Source organism: Buteo buteo, chromosome 12 (assembly GCF_964188355.1).
Source record: "Buteo buteo chromosome 12, bButBut1.hap1.1, whole genome shotgun sequence".
Classification (NCBI taxonomy): domain Eukaryota; kingdom Metazoa; phylum Chordata; class Aves; order Accipitriformes; family Accipitridae; genus Buteo; species Buteo buteo.
In genome coordinates, this window is record NC_134182.1 from 20,457,180 (window position 1) to 20,476,129 (window position 18,950).

The 18,950-nt window shown below is 33.9% G+C and overlaps 1 protein-coding gene across 1 annotated transcript in view; it reads left to right on the plus strand.

The window, feature by feature from the left end:
* The window catches only part of KIF6 (kinesin family member 6), a 202,269-nt gene that overhangs the window by 32,509 nt on the left and 150,810 nt on the right, over positions 1-18,950 (plus strand). Inside the window, exons 6-7 of the mRNA XM_075042931.1 lie at positions 8,712-8,841; positions 18,392-18,598. Of these exons, the coding sequence (XP_074899032.1) occupies positions 8,712-8,841; positions 18,392-18,598 (337 nt within the window). The remainder of the gene's footprint in view (positions 1-8,711; positions 8,842-18,391; positions 18,599-18,950) is intronic.

Sequence of the window (18,950 nt, forward strand, 5' to 3'; positions counted from 1 at the left end):
CCTGTGCTATGCAGAGTAAAATTTTAAATCAGAGACTAATTTCAATACGAATTTAATTTTTGTGCCCATTTTTACACGTGCAGATTTTCTTCACAGTTGTGTGTAAAAAACCAGGCTGTTACACTTTTAGTCAGCTTATAAAAGTTAATGCTATTAAGTTATTCAACTTTATTAAATGATTAATTTCATTTATTATTTCCAATATTTTATTTGAACTCATTCCATTTATTCATTTTATTAAATTGAATTTATTCAATTGAACTAAATTGAATTTGATTAATTTAATTGCAACTTTATTTGAAACAGTTATTTGGCAGTCATATGCCCTATAAAATATGTCACTTTTTAAAACTAGGTTCTGAACATTTACTAATAATCATGAATTTTAGAATCTCAAAATTTGTTTACGTATGGTGATTCAATTAAGCTAAAGAATAACTCCTGTTATGTATTAGTCTATTTTAAAAAAGTAAAAGTTGACAGATAATTTAGTTGTGAATTAGGGATAAAGCACACTAGGATAATCATAATTACCTGTAACTTATATAGTGTATACTATTCCAGGATGGGTTTTAGTGAGATAATAAATTTTTCTCTGCAGAGTAACTAATCTTAATGAGTGCTTAATGGTTTTACTATACAGGGTCATTATTTTTTCCAGTGCATCATTTGTCAAAAAAATATGTACTGTACACTAAAACTATACCTTCACCACTCATATATAGCATTGTATAAAAGTATTTAATTAATGAAATATTTGTGTTTATTTTTTTAAGGTAGTAATTTAGGGGTTCAAAATTTAAAAATATATATAGTGTCATTCTGAGCTAAAAAGGGAGTACAAATTGCAGGAAAGGGTAGTTGCATGATTAACTACATTTTAGTTACTTGGTTAATTTTTGTAAATTACAAAGTAAGCAGTAGTTACATATAAGTAAATAGTAATCACATATTTTAAAATATATCAGATGTTTATTACCTAATATATATTTCATTTTTCTGAGAATTTTATGTGCTTAAGACCTTCTTAGATTTTAGTGGTAGTAAGCAAAATACAGAATAATCTAACTTCCTCAAGTTTGTTTGAAAGCATGTATTTAATGAGAATATTAAAGAGAACTTACGGGTTTTGTACTTTAAAAGGGTCATATTATGCATAATTTCCTGTTGAACTTCACAGTGGATCATCAAGGTTTTGAGCACCATACAAAGCCAAATGCAGGTTTTCTATGCTTGGGTAGATATTAGCAGTCTGTGCTGATGCACTCCCAAGTATATAAGATAGAGAAGAAAAGTGTTGAAGAAATGTGCCATTTTAGAAGAGTAAGCAAAAGATAATTAGCCTTGTAAAGTATGCAGATTGTTTTGGAACAGTATTGTTATCCATATTCCTGCAAAAGAAGGGGATGTAATTTGAATCAAAGATATGTTCTTCTCCATAGCAAACTCTATGTTAATGACTTTACAATATCAGTTCAATGGAAGGAATAAACACAGAGTGATGGCATTCAGGTAATAGAAGTTATGAAAAGTGCACAACAGACTTGTTGATAGTACTTGAAAAATGACATATTAAAATTGTATTTGAAGTTTAAGGCAAAGCAATTACTAAAAATTTTAAAAATTGCCCATTGCATCTAATCATTGCATGATTAGTTTTGGAATCTTAGCTCCTGAAGTCAAGGTTTTGTGTGTAGGCATCCTTTGTATATTCTGTAAACTATTAAATTTTTATCTTAATACTGCTTAATCTTTTCATTAGAGTCTGCCAGGTGACAATGGAAGAGGCTGTCACAGAAAATCACTAGTTTTCTGGAAATAAATTCCTCACAAATGTGTGAATGTATTTCATATATCTATATATCTGTTTATATGTATACTTATATAGATTCATATACAGAATTACATAATTATTTATGTATGCATAGGTAGAGATATGTATACATATATATTTATATATGTATACATGAATATGTATCATGTTTCTAATAGGTACGGATATTTGTACATCAACTAAATTTGGTTTTGAAATCCCATTGAACTTTTATTTTCACAGAAAGAAAACCAGTTATCAGGATGTTCAGTTGTAATGATATTACATGTAGCCCATAGAAAATATCATTTTATATACCTTAATGCTTCTTATACGATATGCCTTAGTTTACAATTGTAACTTGTTTTGCTTATGCAAAGCTGACAGTGTTGCAGTTTTGTGACACTGTAGCTGAAACAACATATACAGATGCAAATACATTTGAAGAATCTTACTTGCTAGAAAGCAAAAATTGAATTTAATATTGACAATCTAATTCTGGTTGTAACTGTAGAGTGTTCCATGTTTATACAAGGAAATAATGAATGTTTTCAAACATGTAAAAAGTAAAAACTATTGCTATAAAATATAGCTGGTAGAAGACTATTTGAATTCTTACTGCTATCCCTTGTTTTCATAAAAGATTGCAGGACTGTTCAAATTAGGAAAATTTTTCTGAAGCTCTTCATTTGCTCTGTGGTTATGCAGGAGGCTTTCTCCTCTAGCAGGTTTTGTGTTGTACAGTGCATTTGTAATTTATATAACTTATACTTAAATTATATAACTTTATATAATTTATATACTGAATCAAACCATTTTCACTTTAGTTATAACCTACCAGTACACATTCTTCCTAACTAGTTTGTATTATTTATTAAGAAGTAAGAGTTTTATTGGCGCTGAACAATAAAACAAAAATAAAGACTGAGGTTATAGAACATTAGTCATAGATTAAGTCAGGACAACCAATAAGTTACTGCTTTACCTGTCCAAACTACGGCAGGTGACACTCTTGCATGTGAAGGCAAACTAAAATTAATGTAATTTTATGTTAAAATGTCAGTCTTTAAACTGCAGTAGTTGAAGAGCTACTTCACAGCAAGCTCAAACAACTATTAATCAGGAGTGATGTGGCCAGGGGAAAATGTAATCTAAACTTCCAGCCAGCATAAGTGATTCCCCATTTTTGTGTGAAGATTCTTTAAAGTCCTCTTTGATAGGGAAAAGTATAAGATTTAGTATGATGTTGCTTTTTTTAAAAAAAAAACAAAAAACAAAATAACCAGGTAATTCATATTGAATCCTCTGAGAATTCATTAGTAGCTTATGCTCCAGACAGATGAAGTTTATTTGAGATATATATTAAGTGAACTCAATACCATAAAAAGGAAGACACTTTAAGGTAAGTCCCAATTAACTTCAAACATCAACAATGATACCTAAATCAATATAAATTAGTAACACACAGAACTGTTATGTTCCATAAGGGCAGTGTAAAATACTTTCACTTAAAAAAAAAATCTATAACTGAATATTGGTTAACTACCTTAGATGAGTTTATACTCTTCTGTTTCTCTACTGCCCTCCAAGGGCTTTAAGAGTTACCAAACTACTGACATGCAAAGCTAAACCAACTAGTATAATAATTCCTGTGCTACTTAACAAAGAAAGAAAAAAAAAAATAAAGGAATCCTTTTCAACATATAGGAAATATATTTTATTCAGTCTGATTTTTTGATTTTTTTTTTATGCAAATAAACCTGTTGCCTGTCTCCAAGGCTCAACAGTGTTAATGTAAGCCCTTCTTCTTTTTAACAGCTGTACCAACTATGTAATCTAGAAACCGGCCACCATCCGTAGGTCTTCAAGAACTGTTTTCAGTTTTCTGAGAATTACCAGTGTTTTAAAATTTCTAAGGCTAATAATAATATTAGCTTACTCTGTTCATATGGAATACATTCTTTCAAAATGAAGTATTCAGTGTGTCACTACTGAATACTAAAGATTAGGAGAATACAAAGGTTTGTAAACTTAAGCTTTTCTGTTTTATAATGAGGACACAGCTGAAAACTGTTCTGAATCATTTCTTCAAAGATTATGTTTTGTTCATTACAGTTCAAACAAATTACACTTTAAATCTGTAAAATAACTTCAGTATACATTATGTATTGTTCATTCCCATCCAGATTTTATGTTAATTTGTTTCCTGAAAACCAGTAGGAAGAAGTCAGTGAAACTTTTCTAAGGTCACTTTTCTAAAGGCATTGGGTGAGTAAATTAACTCAGTTCAGATTATTGCTGTGCTGTTCAAGGCAACTTTACTTTTGAATACCAAAGTATTAGGTAACAAGTATTTTTTTCTGAGTGAGATTATGGCAGTTGCCTGCAAATTCTAACAGATCTTATATGTTTTGTTTGTACATGAACCACCAATCTCATTGTTTCAGTTCTGACTCTTTGCTCTGCACAGTGGGGTGAGGGGGGAGAGAGAGCCAGTGCAGGGCTATTTCTAGATCTTGGTAAGAAAGGCCTGACAACAAATGGTTTAATAAGGTAATTACTTTAGTAAGACAGAATAAAAGGAATATAGATGGCAAGTAAGTCAAACATCCCATCAGATGCTGGGCACCCTGTGTTTGTGCAGCACTGGACGGAGCCTGAATGGATTGCCCTGCGGCGCACTGCGCAGAACAGCACAGATCCTGTCCATGGAGAGAATCTCTCCCCTTTGCTCATTTGAGCTATTAAGTTATATAATTTCCTTACAAGAAAACAGCTCCATTTCTAAAAGATGTTCTCATGAGAACTTATTGTGGCATTTTTTGATAAAGGCAAGGCCACACAGGTGATGTGATGATCAAGTGGGAGCTGCCTGCAGGGTCTTCTGTTACAATGTCCTGGCTGAATTTATCCTGCAGCCAAGGAGTCTGTGCAGCACGACACAGGCCTGAATGCCACACTGTCTGTGCAGCACAGCACAGGCTGTGCCTGCACAGGTTAACTGTTATGTGGATCACTAACTCCTAAATGTGCAACAGTCTCTCGGTCAGTATCAATACACTTATACGTCCATAAAGTGTAGAACAAGCAAAACATGTTTTTCTTGTCTTGTGTGTAGAATTTGTTGGAGACAGTGGGAAGGATTTCCCACCACAATATGATGTCAGAACAGTCTGCACCAATACTTATTCATAGTTCTGTCATGTCTCACAAGCTAAGGAGATTATGCTCTAGGTCTATACTTGAATAGAAAATCAAATCTGTGCTATTGAAAGCTGTGCCGGTGGCTGAATAACTTTATAACCTTGCCTCTTGAATTAGTGTTGACTTTGTCTTCTGATTTGGTATTCAGGGAGCTATAATTCTGAAAGATAATTTTTTTTGGATGATATAAAAAATGATGATCTTGGTCATTCTTTCTTAAAATCTAAAGCTCCTTGCAACTTTACAGAAAGATTAGCTATCCATTAGTTTATTCTGTTCTTCTGGACAGACTCCAAGATGCATGCTTGCTGCTTTTCTCTGTTAGCCTTTTCCTAAATTTATTATTGGCTGTTGTCGTGGTTTAACCCCAGCCAGCAACTAAGTGCCACACAGCCGCTCACTCACTCCCCCCATCCAGTGGGATGGGTGGAGAAAATCGGGAAAAAAGAAGTAAAACTCATGGGTTGAGATAAGAACGGTTTAATAGAACAGAAAAGAAGAAACTAATAATGATAATGATAACACTAATAAAATGACAACAGCAATAATGAAAGGATTGGAATGTACAAATGATGCACAGGGCAATTGCTCACCACTCGCCGACCAACAACCAGCTAGTCCCCGAGCGGCGATTCCCTGTCGCCCCTTCCCAGTTCCTATACTAGATGGGACGTCCCATCATATGGAATACCCTGTTGGCCACTTTGGGTCAGGTGCCCTGGCTGTGTCCTGTGCCAACTTCTTGTGCCCCTCCAGCTTTCTCACTGGCTGGGCATCAGAAGCTGAAAAATCCTTGACATTAGTCTAAACACTACTTAGCAACAACTGAAAACATCAGTGTTATCAACATTCTTCACATACTGAACTCAAAACATAGCACCGTACTAGCTACTAGGAAGACAGTTAACTCTATCCCAGCTGAAACTAGGACAGCTGTATAGTCTTCTCTTCATGCTGAAGTAGTATCACTATATTCTGCTAATGTATTGTCATAGAACGTATGTATCCTCATATATTTTTTTACGTCATCATGATTAATTTTTAAATGTCTCTAAAGTTTTTGAGATTATTTTAGATTTCTTTACATCTAAGCCCTAGAGACAGATATAATCATAGGAAACTTGATTTTTAAAATTGTCATTTGTTTTCCAAAATATTTTAAGTCTTTTTTAATTTATGTTACACAAATTAATGAGATGGTATTAATTAAGCAAAGAAAGCTTTAACTTCATTGTTTGCCAGTAACAGGAACTTCATAAATGAAAGCATTCAATGTGTAAGGCTCTCTTATGTTAATGACAGCATAGTTAACGCAGGAAAGGGCCTGAGTTAAAAACAGTATAAAAAACGCTGATCCCATCCTACAGGTTTCCTAGTCAGCTACAAATTCCATCCATTAAGTCAAATGGAAAGATTCTTTGTTTATAAAGAAAACAAAACCTTTTCTCAGCCTTCTTTCAGTCATTATGGATAATTTAACAGAGCTTTTCCACTCCAAGATGCAAGTTAGGGCTATGAAATGTAAAGATTTCACTAATATAGAGAATGTTCTATAGAAATCTATTATCATATTATACAGTAACTTTATAGCACTATAAAATAAATCATTTTGCTATCATTTTGGAACATCTTTCTGAGGAAGTTTTGACAGATGCCTCAAGTTGTGCAAATTTAGACTTCCATCTGGAAATCCTCCTAATAGCTACAAGGCCACAGTATAGGAGGCTGTCACTGGTTTGCAATGTCCCCACTGTCTTCTTTCTGATATAATAATCCTCCAGAGCTTTTCATTCAAACTAATATCTTTGTTGTCTGGAAATTATTTATAACCATTGATCAGAATGTAGTCTGAAAAGATCCTTAAAAGTTTAAATACTATGCCAAGTGTGCATGGTAAACCAACATTGTTTCCTAAATTATAAAAAGTGGTAGATGGTGCTTACCGTGCAATTTCAAGATATTAAAATTAGTCAAAGCACCATACTGTAATCAGAAGCACTCTGAGCTTTAGCATGTGATGCACACACAGATGGAATGGGGTACAGAATACAACTTGACATTATCAAAACATTGTTGTGCCAGAGCATAATTATGCTTTTGGGTTTATGCTCTGAATGGGGGAAGTTGAGTTTTGTGACTGTACTAGTGTTGTCTTACCCCACCGTGCAAAAATAAGGCTAAAAGTGGGAGGTAATCATACTTGGTAAAACAATTGTTATGACTAATAAAGAAGCATTGTGTGTACTTTTACATGTATTTTTTTCTTGAAAATAGTGAGTGTATTGCAATGTGTTTAAATTATTTCTGTATAACCATTCCAATGTTTTGACCATCAGAGGGTGAACTACTTCCCTGATACCTAAGAGTAGTACTATGGAATGCTGCTTACTGCTTGATTTGATTCTGTCAGTTTGGGGGAAAAAAGACAAGCAAAGCAGAACAAAACCCAACCTGTGTGGTTTTGAAGCAGCTTGGAGTAATTAACATGCAAGAACTATCTAGAGATAAAAACTCAAGCCCCATACTCCCTCTTGTGGTTAACCTTGAAGAATATGAAAAGAAATATATATATACACATACAAATACATGTATAAATATGTGTATATGTATATATAAAGTATTATCTATACTTACAGGGAAAAAAATTGGTTTTAAAAAAAAAAAACTTAAAACTTTTCAAAAAGTTCTGATCTGCTTGTTGTAAGTTGTCTCAGGACATGTAATTCACCGTGAAGGACGTGTCATTCTTCCTCAGAATTAGTGTACTTCAATTTTAACAGAGTCTTCACTCTGAGAGTTTTCCAAATCTAGTGATGCAACTACTTGGCTTCCATGTTGGACACTACAGAATGTCCTAACTTAGAAGACCCTAATGGCTACTCAGTGAAGCCAATAAAGTTTAACTCTCAGTAACCTGATCAAAAGAAAAAATTCTTGTGTAAAAGGGCTATTTAAAGAAGTGAAAAGGAGTATCAGTAATATTTAGTAACTCTCCTGGAGCTTTTGCCATATCCTTGTTACTTCCATCTAACTTCATTTTTCTGAACTTTAAGGCTTAAAGAAGTAGAACTAAGAGCATTTCTAACCTCAGTGGAAATAAATAAAATCATTCCATTTGCTTGCTTTTAATTTAAGAAAGGAATCATTTACATTTGTAGTTATTATCATTTGAGAAGAATGAAAAAAGAAATAATCTTGACAAATGCAAAGTTATTAGAAACATGTTGGCTACAGATACATTGATTCTGAAATATTCCATGCCTATTTGTTCATCAGGATTATGGTATGCTTTATTTATCATTTGTGCTTAAGGAGCTGTGGTAATGGCAGACAACCCCCTACTTATTATTTGTGATGATACATCTAACCTCTTGCTCTTGAGATTTTACTAGATCTGATAAAAAAATCCCAAAGCTTTCTCTAATAGTTATAGATTTTATATATTCCTTTTCTATGTGGAGGTTTATAATAAAGGAATGAAAAGGAGGTGACAGAGAGTTAAAAAAATATTGAGCACTTCCTTTAATGTGCATCGTTTACTCTTCATGTTTTTAGTTCTTTTATTATGATTGGTTTGGGGTTTTAGATGTCACCTTTTAGGTGCCATTGAAATGAAAGTGCAGAACAAAGATAGCCTTACAACAATTCTAGTTTTCATTTTGGGGTTGTTTTTTTTTTTTTTTTTACCATGTAGAAAAGTGACAATAATGGAAGACCCTGATCAGAATATTCATTTGAAAAACTTGTCTCTTCAGCAAGCAGCCAATGAAGAGGAAGCCTTAAACCTACTCTTCTTGGGAGACACCAACAGAATGATTGCTGAGGTGAGAATTGCTGCTACAAATCTTACCACCATCAGAGTTAAAATGGTCATAAACTTCTCCACATAAGGTGTATATTTTGGAAGTCCTTGGAGATAAATGAGTATCTTCTTTCTGAGAGTATTTCCACAGTGAAATTAAATACGCATTTCTCTGATGATAGCTTTCACTTTGCAAAGAGCTTCCTGTTTTTCCTTAGCGAAATCTGATTGTTGGTTGTTGATGTCATAACTTACTGCAATTAAAATAAGTAAGAAAAAAAAATTTTCTCATAAACCATAGACTGACTTTTGAATGTGGTATGTATCAACATAAATACACATTTAAAGATTAGAAAACATGGCCTTACAAAGCATTGTCAAACATTCCCACAGAAATGCTAAATTGCCTTTTAAGTAGTTACAGTAAGAGTTAGAAGTCCCCTCTTTTTTCTTCTTATTGCATAAACATGTGGTGTTATGTGTAAAAAAAAAAAAAAACAACAAATGGCAGTGTGAAGCACATTCAAAATAAATATTTGCCAGTATGCAAAGACAAAGGTGGTTTTACTGATTCTGGAAAATTCAAATTAAGTGTTTCCATATCCAAAATCTGTAGGGCTTCTTTTTCCTTATCTTCCTACTTGGAAATGGAATATAAATATAAAAAGTGTATTGTATAATGTGAGCACTGTCAATGTGTCTTTACTACAACACAGATAATTCTATTTTAGAAATTTGTGGGGTTTCTTCCTCTGTCTGACAAAAAAGATACATAATAAATCAGTGACCAGAAAGACATTTGAAGTATATGAAATAATGAAGTAGCTCTCTGCTCCTGCTGGCTGACCATGTACACCTGGGCACAGGGGAAGAAGTGTTTGATTTCAAAATGTAAATAGGCAAAAAACCAATTTGTTCTCTCTTTCTCAAGGGAGACTATTTCAGCAGTGACATTTGAGAGGCAGAAGGATGTTAAGGCAAGAGATAATCAAGATGTGCTTAAGGGCTGCTAGTAAATATAAATATTGAGTTAAGGAACCATTTGATGGTGTCGAAATGGAAAAATTGATACAATTTAGAGGAGAGGAACTTGAAAAAGTGCAATAGAGGAGACAAAAAGACGACACTGCGTTCAGAAACCTGAAAACCTATCATGATAGTTGGTAATGAAAGCAGAAAAAGAAAGTTCATTGCATGGAGAAAGACCTTCAGGAAATCTCTGATCAGTTTAGAGGAGCTGTGTTTGAAAATGAGACAGAATATTTAAAGAAAGGTGTGCTGCTGGCTGACAAGGTCATAAACCAGCAATTGTAAAGGGCAATTGCATTACATGTTTGGAAAACCTTGCCTAAAGAGAAAATATATCCCAAACACTGAAAGTCATAAACAAATAGCAGGACTAATGAAGATGGTAAGTCATTAAAGGTCAAGATGAAGTAATGCTCAGTAAAACTAGAAGAATATTCTTAATGGGTCATACCAAAGGTATGTCAGCTCCAGTTTCCTGTTTTGAACAATGGCCAATAGCAAATATATAGGGAAGAGTAAAAGATAAACCAAGTAAATAATGATACTTAAAAAAAAAAAAAAATCCTAATCTTCATTAGTTTGTGTTTCAGACTATTTATAGCTAATAACTTTTGCTTTATTTTTTCTTTACATGAATTTGCCCAGATGCTCTTTTTAACCTCAGCGAATTTTTATCATGAAAACTCATGTGACACAAAGTTCCATGACTTAACTGAGTTGTGTGAAGAAAAATCTCCTTTAGCTTATTTTTTAACTCACAACTTGGTAGTTTTATTTGGGACGTGCTAGTACTTGCTAGAAAACATAAGAATAGACATGAGAATATGTGGGACCCCAGCTGTAGACAATTCACTAATCTGAGTGGCTTGGGCTAGCAAATGCTATGCCACTGTCACTTTTGCTGCTTTTGCCATAGCAAGAGTTTTTTGTTATATAAACATTATGAAGTTATTGTTTTGTTGGTCTTTAATGAAGAGTACTTAAAAGAAAAAAATGCAGAGAATACTTGCTTGGAATAACTACCACCCATTGCAGCAATATTTACTTTGCTTAGTCTGAATGCTAGTATGATTCCAAAAACTTCAAATAAGGTGAATTTCATTGTAGAAGTTTTATTCATGTAGTTACCTCATATGCTGTTCCTTTGCAATTGCAGCAGGTACGTTGCAGTACTGCTCAGTGAGCTTACTGAGTGCTGCTTCCTCTTGGGCGTTACAGAAGTTATCACCCATTATCATTAGACATTTTTGGTTTTAGGTGACTGTGGTATTTTACATGATGACTTATCAGAATAAGAAAATAGTGTTTGCAGAAATGAGGGTTTAATGTAGAGGTCTAGGGAAGGGGACTTACGACATCAACCATAACTTCTCCAGAGATCCATATTTTTAAACCTTAATTGAATTATGATAACACTTCCTAACTTCAAAAAGATTGGGACCCTGTTTAAGTAATCTTTAAAGAAAAGGACACAAGATGAATAAACCTAAATAGAAAATAAAATAAAACAAATTCTTGATTAATCTTTTTTAATGATGAGGAGTTTGGCTATGGAAAAACTAAGATGACTGTCATGGATCACATATGAAATCTGTGGTCTCTAAAGTTGCAATCTAATGCTTTAGCCCCAAGATAACCCTTCTTTGAAGAGTTACAGGACCATTTTGAAAATAAGAAGGACAATGTAATTTCTGTAATGCGTCTGCTAGTGGAGGCTAACTTGTGATTTGAGGGCTGCATTTTGCTCTCACCACTGACTGTGCTAAAAAGAAAGTGATCGTAATATTAAAAGTATTCTATAGATGACATTAATTCATGCATTAAATGTCAGAACCTAAGGGAACTTTTATAACCAAATACTGCTTTCCCACACATAATTGCATAGCTCATAAGAAGAAGAAAAGAGGAAGCTAATCTAATTTGTGCAGGATTGGTTTATAGATTAGTACAGGACCAGTCCTTTGTTCTAGTTATGACATGTACTACAAGTTGTGGAAATGGTAAGATAGGAGACATCTGTGCACAAACACTTCATAATGTAAAAATCCAAATGGGAAGTTTTTGTCTCTTACATTTTGCCAGGGAGAAATAGGCAGAGAACAAACCCCAAAACCTGTTTCTTTTGTTAGCAGCTTTTCCAACTGTAAGGGCTATATTTTTGTTTGTTTGGTTTTTTTCCCATAAAACACAGTTTCTTGTTACATTTGAATGTATAGGAATCCCAGCAACAGGTTGTAAAAAAAAAAATCTTAATTTATTTTTTAAGTTTAACTTTTTAAGCCAACTTTATGATTTAGGTATCTCAAATACATGCAAAGAAAGGATTCCAAAATATAATTTGCACATATGACACAGGTGGTAGCAGCAGCATCTAAAAAAGCTCATCTATAGAAATAAGTGTTTGGCCATTTAGATAGTGTTCACAAACCATTTTATTTTGGTAGATATACTATTAATATGTCTTCAGTTGAAGTGGTCTTTTCTAAATTCTTGTGATGGGAATCTCTTGTGATCGCTGTCCTTTGAAATAATATGCCTGAACATCTGTGATTTAGAAAATTCTTAGTACTTTTTTTTTAGTGTTTCTCTTAAAATAGCAGGGTAAGGTAGACCCCGTAGCCTCCCAAGGGCATGCATCAATTTCAAAACTGTAAAATCTTTATGTGAGATTGATATGTCTGAACACTGTAGTTGCATGTACAGTTAGCATTTGTTTTTCCTCTACTGAAAAATTACTTCATTTTAATGAGGAAGGAAATGTTTTAGTGCATGGTTTTATACCTATAATGCTCCATTGTTTAAATTTGGAAGACAGTGCATACTACACGGTATTTGTTCCATCATTTAAAATGTTTGAAGTACACATGGGGCAAGCAGTAAGCTTTTGGCAATGTTTACATATGTTTATTTCAAGAAAGATGAAACTTTAAACATGTAAAGATAGTTGTGGGGACTGACTTGTGACCTCTGAATTGGACTCATTCCCTTTGTATTTATTTTTATTGTCCATTAGTATTCTCTTGAATATATTTAGAAAGCCACTGCTAGTGATTGCGGTTTTTCTCAGATGAAAATTGAAAAATAGGATTTGAATGTGTGAACATATGAGATTAAATTACACTTTTGCCAAGAAGGCATGTTATCCATTTTAGAGCTGCATTCCAGAATGAATTACAACTTTGTGCTTTCATAGAATCCTCATTGGTGTCAATTGTTAATTTATTTCCACTCTGACAAATCTGTTCTATAGTATCATTAGCACCAAATGGCATCATCATTTCAGCACAGGTGCTGTCTTTTCTGTGTCTGGTAAAAGAATCACTGGTCATGTGTGCTGCTTTGAATGGTCCTTAAAGTGCTTTGAGATTTATGTGGATAAAAGGCACTGTATAACATGAAGTTTAATAATATCCTCACCAGGGAATATTAATGACTTGAAAAGTTAACCTCAGTTACCATGGTCTAACTGTGAAATTGTATTTGTAGTAAATACGGAAAGGTAAAGGATTGCTTTTAGAAATCAGGGAAGTGTTCGATTGCACCTATTCTGATCCTTATATTTTCATAGCAACAAATTTGCAATTTCAGCTGTGTCGAGTCTTCCTAAGTACACCTGAAGAGCCCCTTCACTTGTACCATATTAATCAGAAAGGAAACTAAAGATGTATTAAGGTCTCACTCATCTACCAGATACAGAGGCAGAAACCTCCTATTCTTCAACTTACATACCCTTCCATATAGCATGGTTCTGTTGGAACTGGTGGTGTTTATTTTAATTAGGCAAATATAGCCACTGTTTTTCAACAAAGAATCTCTGCTCCTTCCACCTTTCAGAGACTTATTATGTTCTGTGCTATAAATCAACAATGCGAAAACACCAGAATATTCTGAGTTTCCAGCCAGAGAAACAAACTGTTATACTGCTTTATTATCATTCTTGTAGTACACAATGGCTCTTTTCTTACCATCTGAACTGTGAAATGACTGAAGCTATCAGGACTTCTTCCTACAGGTATCCATCTGATTGTAGCTTGAGATTGGAGAAAATCAATTTGAAACCAGCCTTGAATGCTGTCAGTGCTTTTCTCTTTTCTCTTGCCCTTCATCAAGAAGTTCAAAAGCAAAAAAAAAAAAACTTAAGAAAAGGAAGAAACCCTCCTTAAAACAAAATTTTGGAGCTTTTCACTGCGACATTCTTCTCAAAAAAATGAGAGCATTCAGAATCAGCCTTTCTTCATTTATGCCTTGGCTAGTCACTAATTCACTTATACAGGGAAATCATGTTCTGATATCTAAATATTTTCAATCAAAGAAGAAAAGATTCCACTGGAACTGTATAAACTGCCAAGTGGAGATGGTTTGCAGTATGGACTGAATGACTGCATTTATCACCTGTTAAATCTTTTTGTCCCAGCTGTCCTGAACTCTTTTCTGTATTTTCTCTGTCTGAGTGTATTTGGCAGCTGTAATCAACACATTATTCTTCCAGATAGTAGCAGCTTCTGTTAGTCTAATGGTAATTTTCAAACAGCTTTTCATATGTTTTTCTCCTATTTAAGAAACTTTCTCCTTCTTAGGTCCTCAATTATTAAGAACTTTATTTAGACCAGTAGCATCCTAATTCTGGGTAGTATTCTTTGTGAAAACAACATTTATAATAGCAGCTGCAACAAATAAAGGATTTGGGAAATACATAAATTCTTGTATAAGGAGGAACTCCTGCAGTGTTTTATTGTTTTAAGATAGATAACAATTAGATTAAGATGGATAACTTAGGCTCCAGCAAGTTTTTGGACCTTTCATGACCTTGTATTCCTTGACAGAAACATCTGACTTGGATGCTTCTTGAAATATGTCTGTGCTGCAGGTTCTCATTTAAGTAGAAACCAACTTCTTTCAAACATTGTGTGAATAGATGTAACGGTTTAAGTCACAAAGCTTCTATACAGTTTATTTAATTTCAGGACAGGTATATTCTGGTCCTGGAGAAAAGGAGACAGGGTTGTATGGCTTGAAATATCTCTTGTACATATTTTCCAAGATCAAAAAAACCACTGATGCTTTACCAAATCATGATCTTGAAAGAAATGTTATTGAATTCCTCTTTTACCATGCCACAAATGGGCAGCAACAGATGACCTGACATTAATTCCTTTGTAGTGTTCGTGTGATATCACAAAGCATCTGAAGTCTGCTTATGTGGTTTATGATGTCACAGAATTCCTGGAAAAAATTATTTCTTTATAAGTTACTGCAGCTCATCAGTTGTTCTATATATAACTTTCACAATAGCAACCATCTGTTGAGAGGCAGGCCACTCCCCTCTTTCTTTTTTTTTTTTCCTTCATCACATCAAATTAGCATGAGGATGATTTCATATACATATGGTTTGAATACTGCTAACAAAGCCAGAATGAACTCTGAAAGCCACTAAAGGAACCTTTTAGTAGGCTCTGAGACACTGTCCAGAAAATTTTGTTTGTTTTCAGTTTTCAAACTTTCTGAACAGCTGAATGATGATACTCCGAAGTTGCATATGTAAGATAGCAAAAAACCAAACAACAACAAAAAAGGCTTATTTTTGGATGGAAGATGCTGACAAGTTGTCATTTCTGTTGCTGTGTGCTTTGCATCTACTTGTGTGGTAAAAGTAGCAAAGCATGGGGGATTATGACTGCAATTAACATGTCAAAATCACGTCCCATTTGATAGTTTAAATTTTTATTACTTTATTCTTCCTGTAAGAGTTCTAATAGAGCTTTCTGTATATGGTAACTGCACAGTGGAGATAGAATCATATTGTAAAAAGGAGTATTGGTGTATTGATTAAAGCTTGGTTCTACTCTGAAGGACTTTATAAAAATAGCAATTATATGAAAAAAGAAGTTGTGGAGAGAAAAGAAATGGAATTTCTGATGACCAGTCCAGCAGAATCTGTTTGGAACATGCAAAAACAAGTTGTGGCTAGCATATTGCTATAGGCAATAAAGACCTAATAGGCCAAATATTGCCCTGAGCTTTTGGAACTGAGAGTCCTGAAATTACTTTTATGTTTAAATTTTTTTTGCCTCTGTTGGGGTTAAACAGGTGTGACTAAAAGCACATTTTGAAATACATGAGGTTTTGCTGCATAGTGAAACTTAAGTTTGCTTAAGAATGCTTATTCTGAAGTATGATGATTTCTTCTGCTTCTTTCATAGCAACCTTTATTTGTGCTTCCTATCTAGACCTGTATTGATATTCGATCTGGCTTAGACTTGTCTGCAGTATAGTGTGACCGATGCCATGACTGTAGTACAAAATGTCCTCAAATATCAATTCTGTTGAGGAGAATGTCCTTAAATATTAATACTGCTGTGGATTTTGAGCTGGAAGAACAAAATATGCAGTCCTGCTTCACAGAGCTGCAAGTAGTAAAATTATAGCTCTCCTAGTAAAATAAGTGAGGCTGGCTCTGATTATTCATGGAATCAGAATTGCTGAATAAAATACATTTTAACAGCATATGACTTTTTCTTAGTATAACTGCATTTTAAGTATGTTTGGGAATATTTTCTTGATTGACAGCTTCCCCTGAGCCTGTTTATTTTCATTCCTATGCTACAACTCACTGCCCCTTCATTTGTTCAGCTTCACCTCTGAAAATAGCATAGCATGTGACTGCACTCTGATGCTCTGATGCTCATTTCACAGGATTGTGAAATGATCCTTAGAAACCAGGCAGTTAAGCAGAGCCAGTAGCTTGCCTATATTATTCCAAAATTCCTCATCTGTATAAACTAATGATCAAAACTCCCTCTCCCTCTGAGCTTGGCTTTATTAGGTGAAGCAGCCCAAAATAAAATAGCGCTAAGGCTGTAATTTCATTACAGAATTTTCACGAACAACTACAAGCATACGCTATTCCTGCACACCACCTAGTTGTTCGCATGCTGTATGCTGCCATTTTCAATTATTCTAGCAGAACTGCTTTTTACAGCTGCGCTGTGACTGAGTCAGGAAACTGATCCAGGTTAAATATCTATGGTTTGCAGACTTTTTTTTTTTTTCCTTTTTTTTCTTTGAGCTGGATCAGTTCCCAAAAACAATTCAGTTGTGCTGGCACTATTAAGGCTGGAAAAAAAATATTGGGAAATTGAAGGGGAGACAATTCAACCAAGAGGTATAGTTGTTCCAATTATTCCTGGTAAAGGAATATTCAGCTTGCAGTCTTTCTGTTAAGAGCTGTCCTTTCTGGATTAACAAGACAACAGTTTCAACACCTGCAATGAACAGGCTATTTTAATGTCTGGAATGTTTCATACCAAAGCAGACTATGGAAAAAAACCAATGTGTTGGTATATCTAGTCCGAATGACAGTGTATGCCTAGATAAATAATTACTCTAGAATAAGAGAGGAATAAAGTATAGACAACAGATTAATGTGCACAATGTAACCAGGATTTTTTTATCTTCTTTTTAAATGGCTATAAATAAGTATAGATTTAGCTGCTAACTCAATAGTATTTATTTATTAATTTATTCCATTGCCCTATTTTTCTGCAAGTCAAGTATTTATGTGCTGATAACAATGTAGTCATACTTGTTATAGTTTATAAATAAAAATACTATTTGTATGGTATACTATAATCTCCATATATATTCTAAAGCTTTAGCTGTTTATAAAATGAGGATAATAAGGAATTCTTTTAGTTTTAAGTTTCCAACAACAGCTTGATATAACTAAATGAAAGAGGCTTTATATGCTTAAAGATTTTTTTAATATGTTTAAGAAAAGAAAGGTACATGTGTGATGGCATGTGGACATTTCAAATCTAAAATTAAATATCTGAAAGCTGTTTAAAATTTTCTGTTCTACATTTCAAATATCTTGGGAACACCACTAAAGCCAGACTAAAGCTAAGCATCTCTAAAAATTGACCAAGAATTTCTATGTGTCTTGTTAAGGAAGTATGGCAGTAGCTATTCCAAATAAATATATTTAAAGCCAAACCTTTTATGAAAACTCTGTCATGCCACATAAAATTCTGATACTGATTTTGCCAAGTTAATTTTTTTTCATAAAAGTAATGAAAATGTGAAAGTCTAAAACGGTATAGAAAGTCCTAGTCTTAGTTACACTGGTAGCTATCTAGCAAAAAAAGATTAAAAATGGGCTTACCGATGGGGAAACTGATAACTTCCTGGAGATCAGGAATTAGTAACTTTCCATCTGGTCAAGTTGGCCTTTTCTAGTATTTCTCAGTATTCCTCAGCATAGTAAGGCCAGCTGCTTTGCTGATGTACTCACTGTTAGAGTACCTTGGAACAAAGATAGTTGCTTGGTTGTTTGCACTACAGTTTGTCCAGATCAAAGTTATCCAAGTATTGGGCCAGAATGTGAGTGCCAGGTAAATGCTTTTGGGTTCTTCTTGCATATTTATTACAGGTGCAACAGCTAAAAAACTTGATAGGTGATTTTAATTCCTAGATTATTGAGCTATAAAAAGCAAAATTTATTTTTTAAATTAACATTGAGGACTCTTCCTTTCTTTTCATTCTAGACACCAATGAATCAAGCCTCAACCCGATCTCACTGCATTTTCACTATTCACATCTCCAGCAAGGAACCTGGATCTGCAACTATCCAACGCTCCAAGTTACACCTAGTAGACCTTGCTGGATCAGAGCGTGTTGCAAAGACTGGAGTTGGAGGTCACTTATTGACAGAAGCCAAATATATCAATCTGTCATTACATTATTTGGAACAGGTAAAATTGGAATAGAGAGAAACATTTCTCCCTTTGCTACATTCATGTTTAGCAATGTGCAATGTTTTGGAAATCTTGATTCCAATATTCAGTTAGTCTTCGGATATTTATTGCAGTTTTTTAAAATGTTTGAGTTGATAGCTCTTCTTTTGAAATAATGTATTTTAATTTAGGAGAAGCTTAACAGTTAAACAGTAAGGTTATAGTAGGCATACAGGGTTGTATTTAAAAAATAGTTTTCTTGTTTTATTTGGAATACTAAAGATATTTACAAAACTGCAGCTGTATTTCTGCTAGAAATGTTTTTTGTCATCTTCTCCCCCTTCCACAGCTGGGATCAGGATGTCACTCA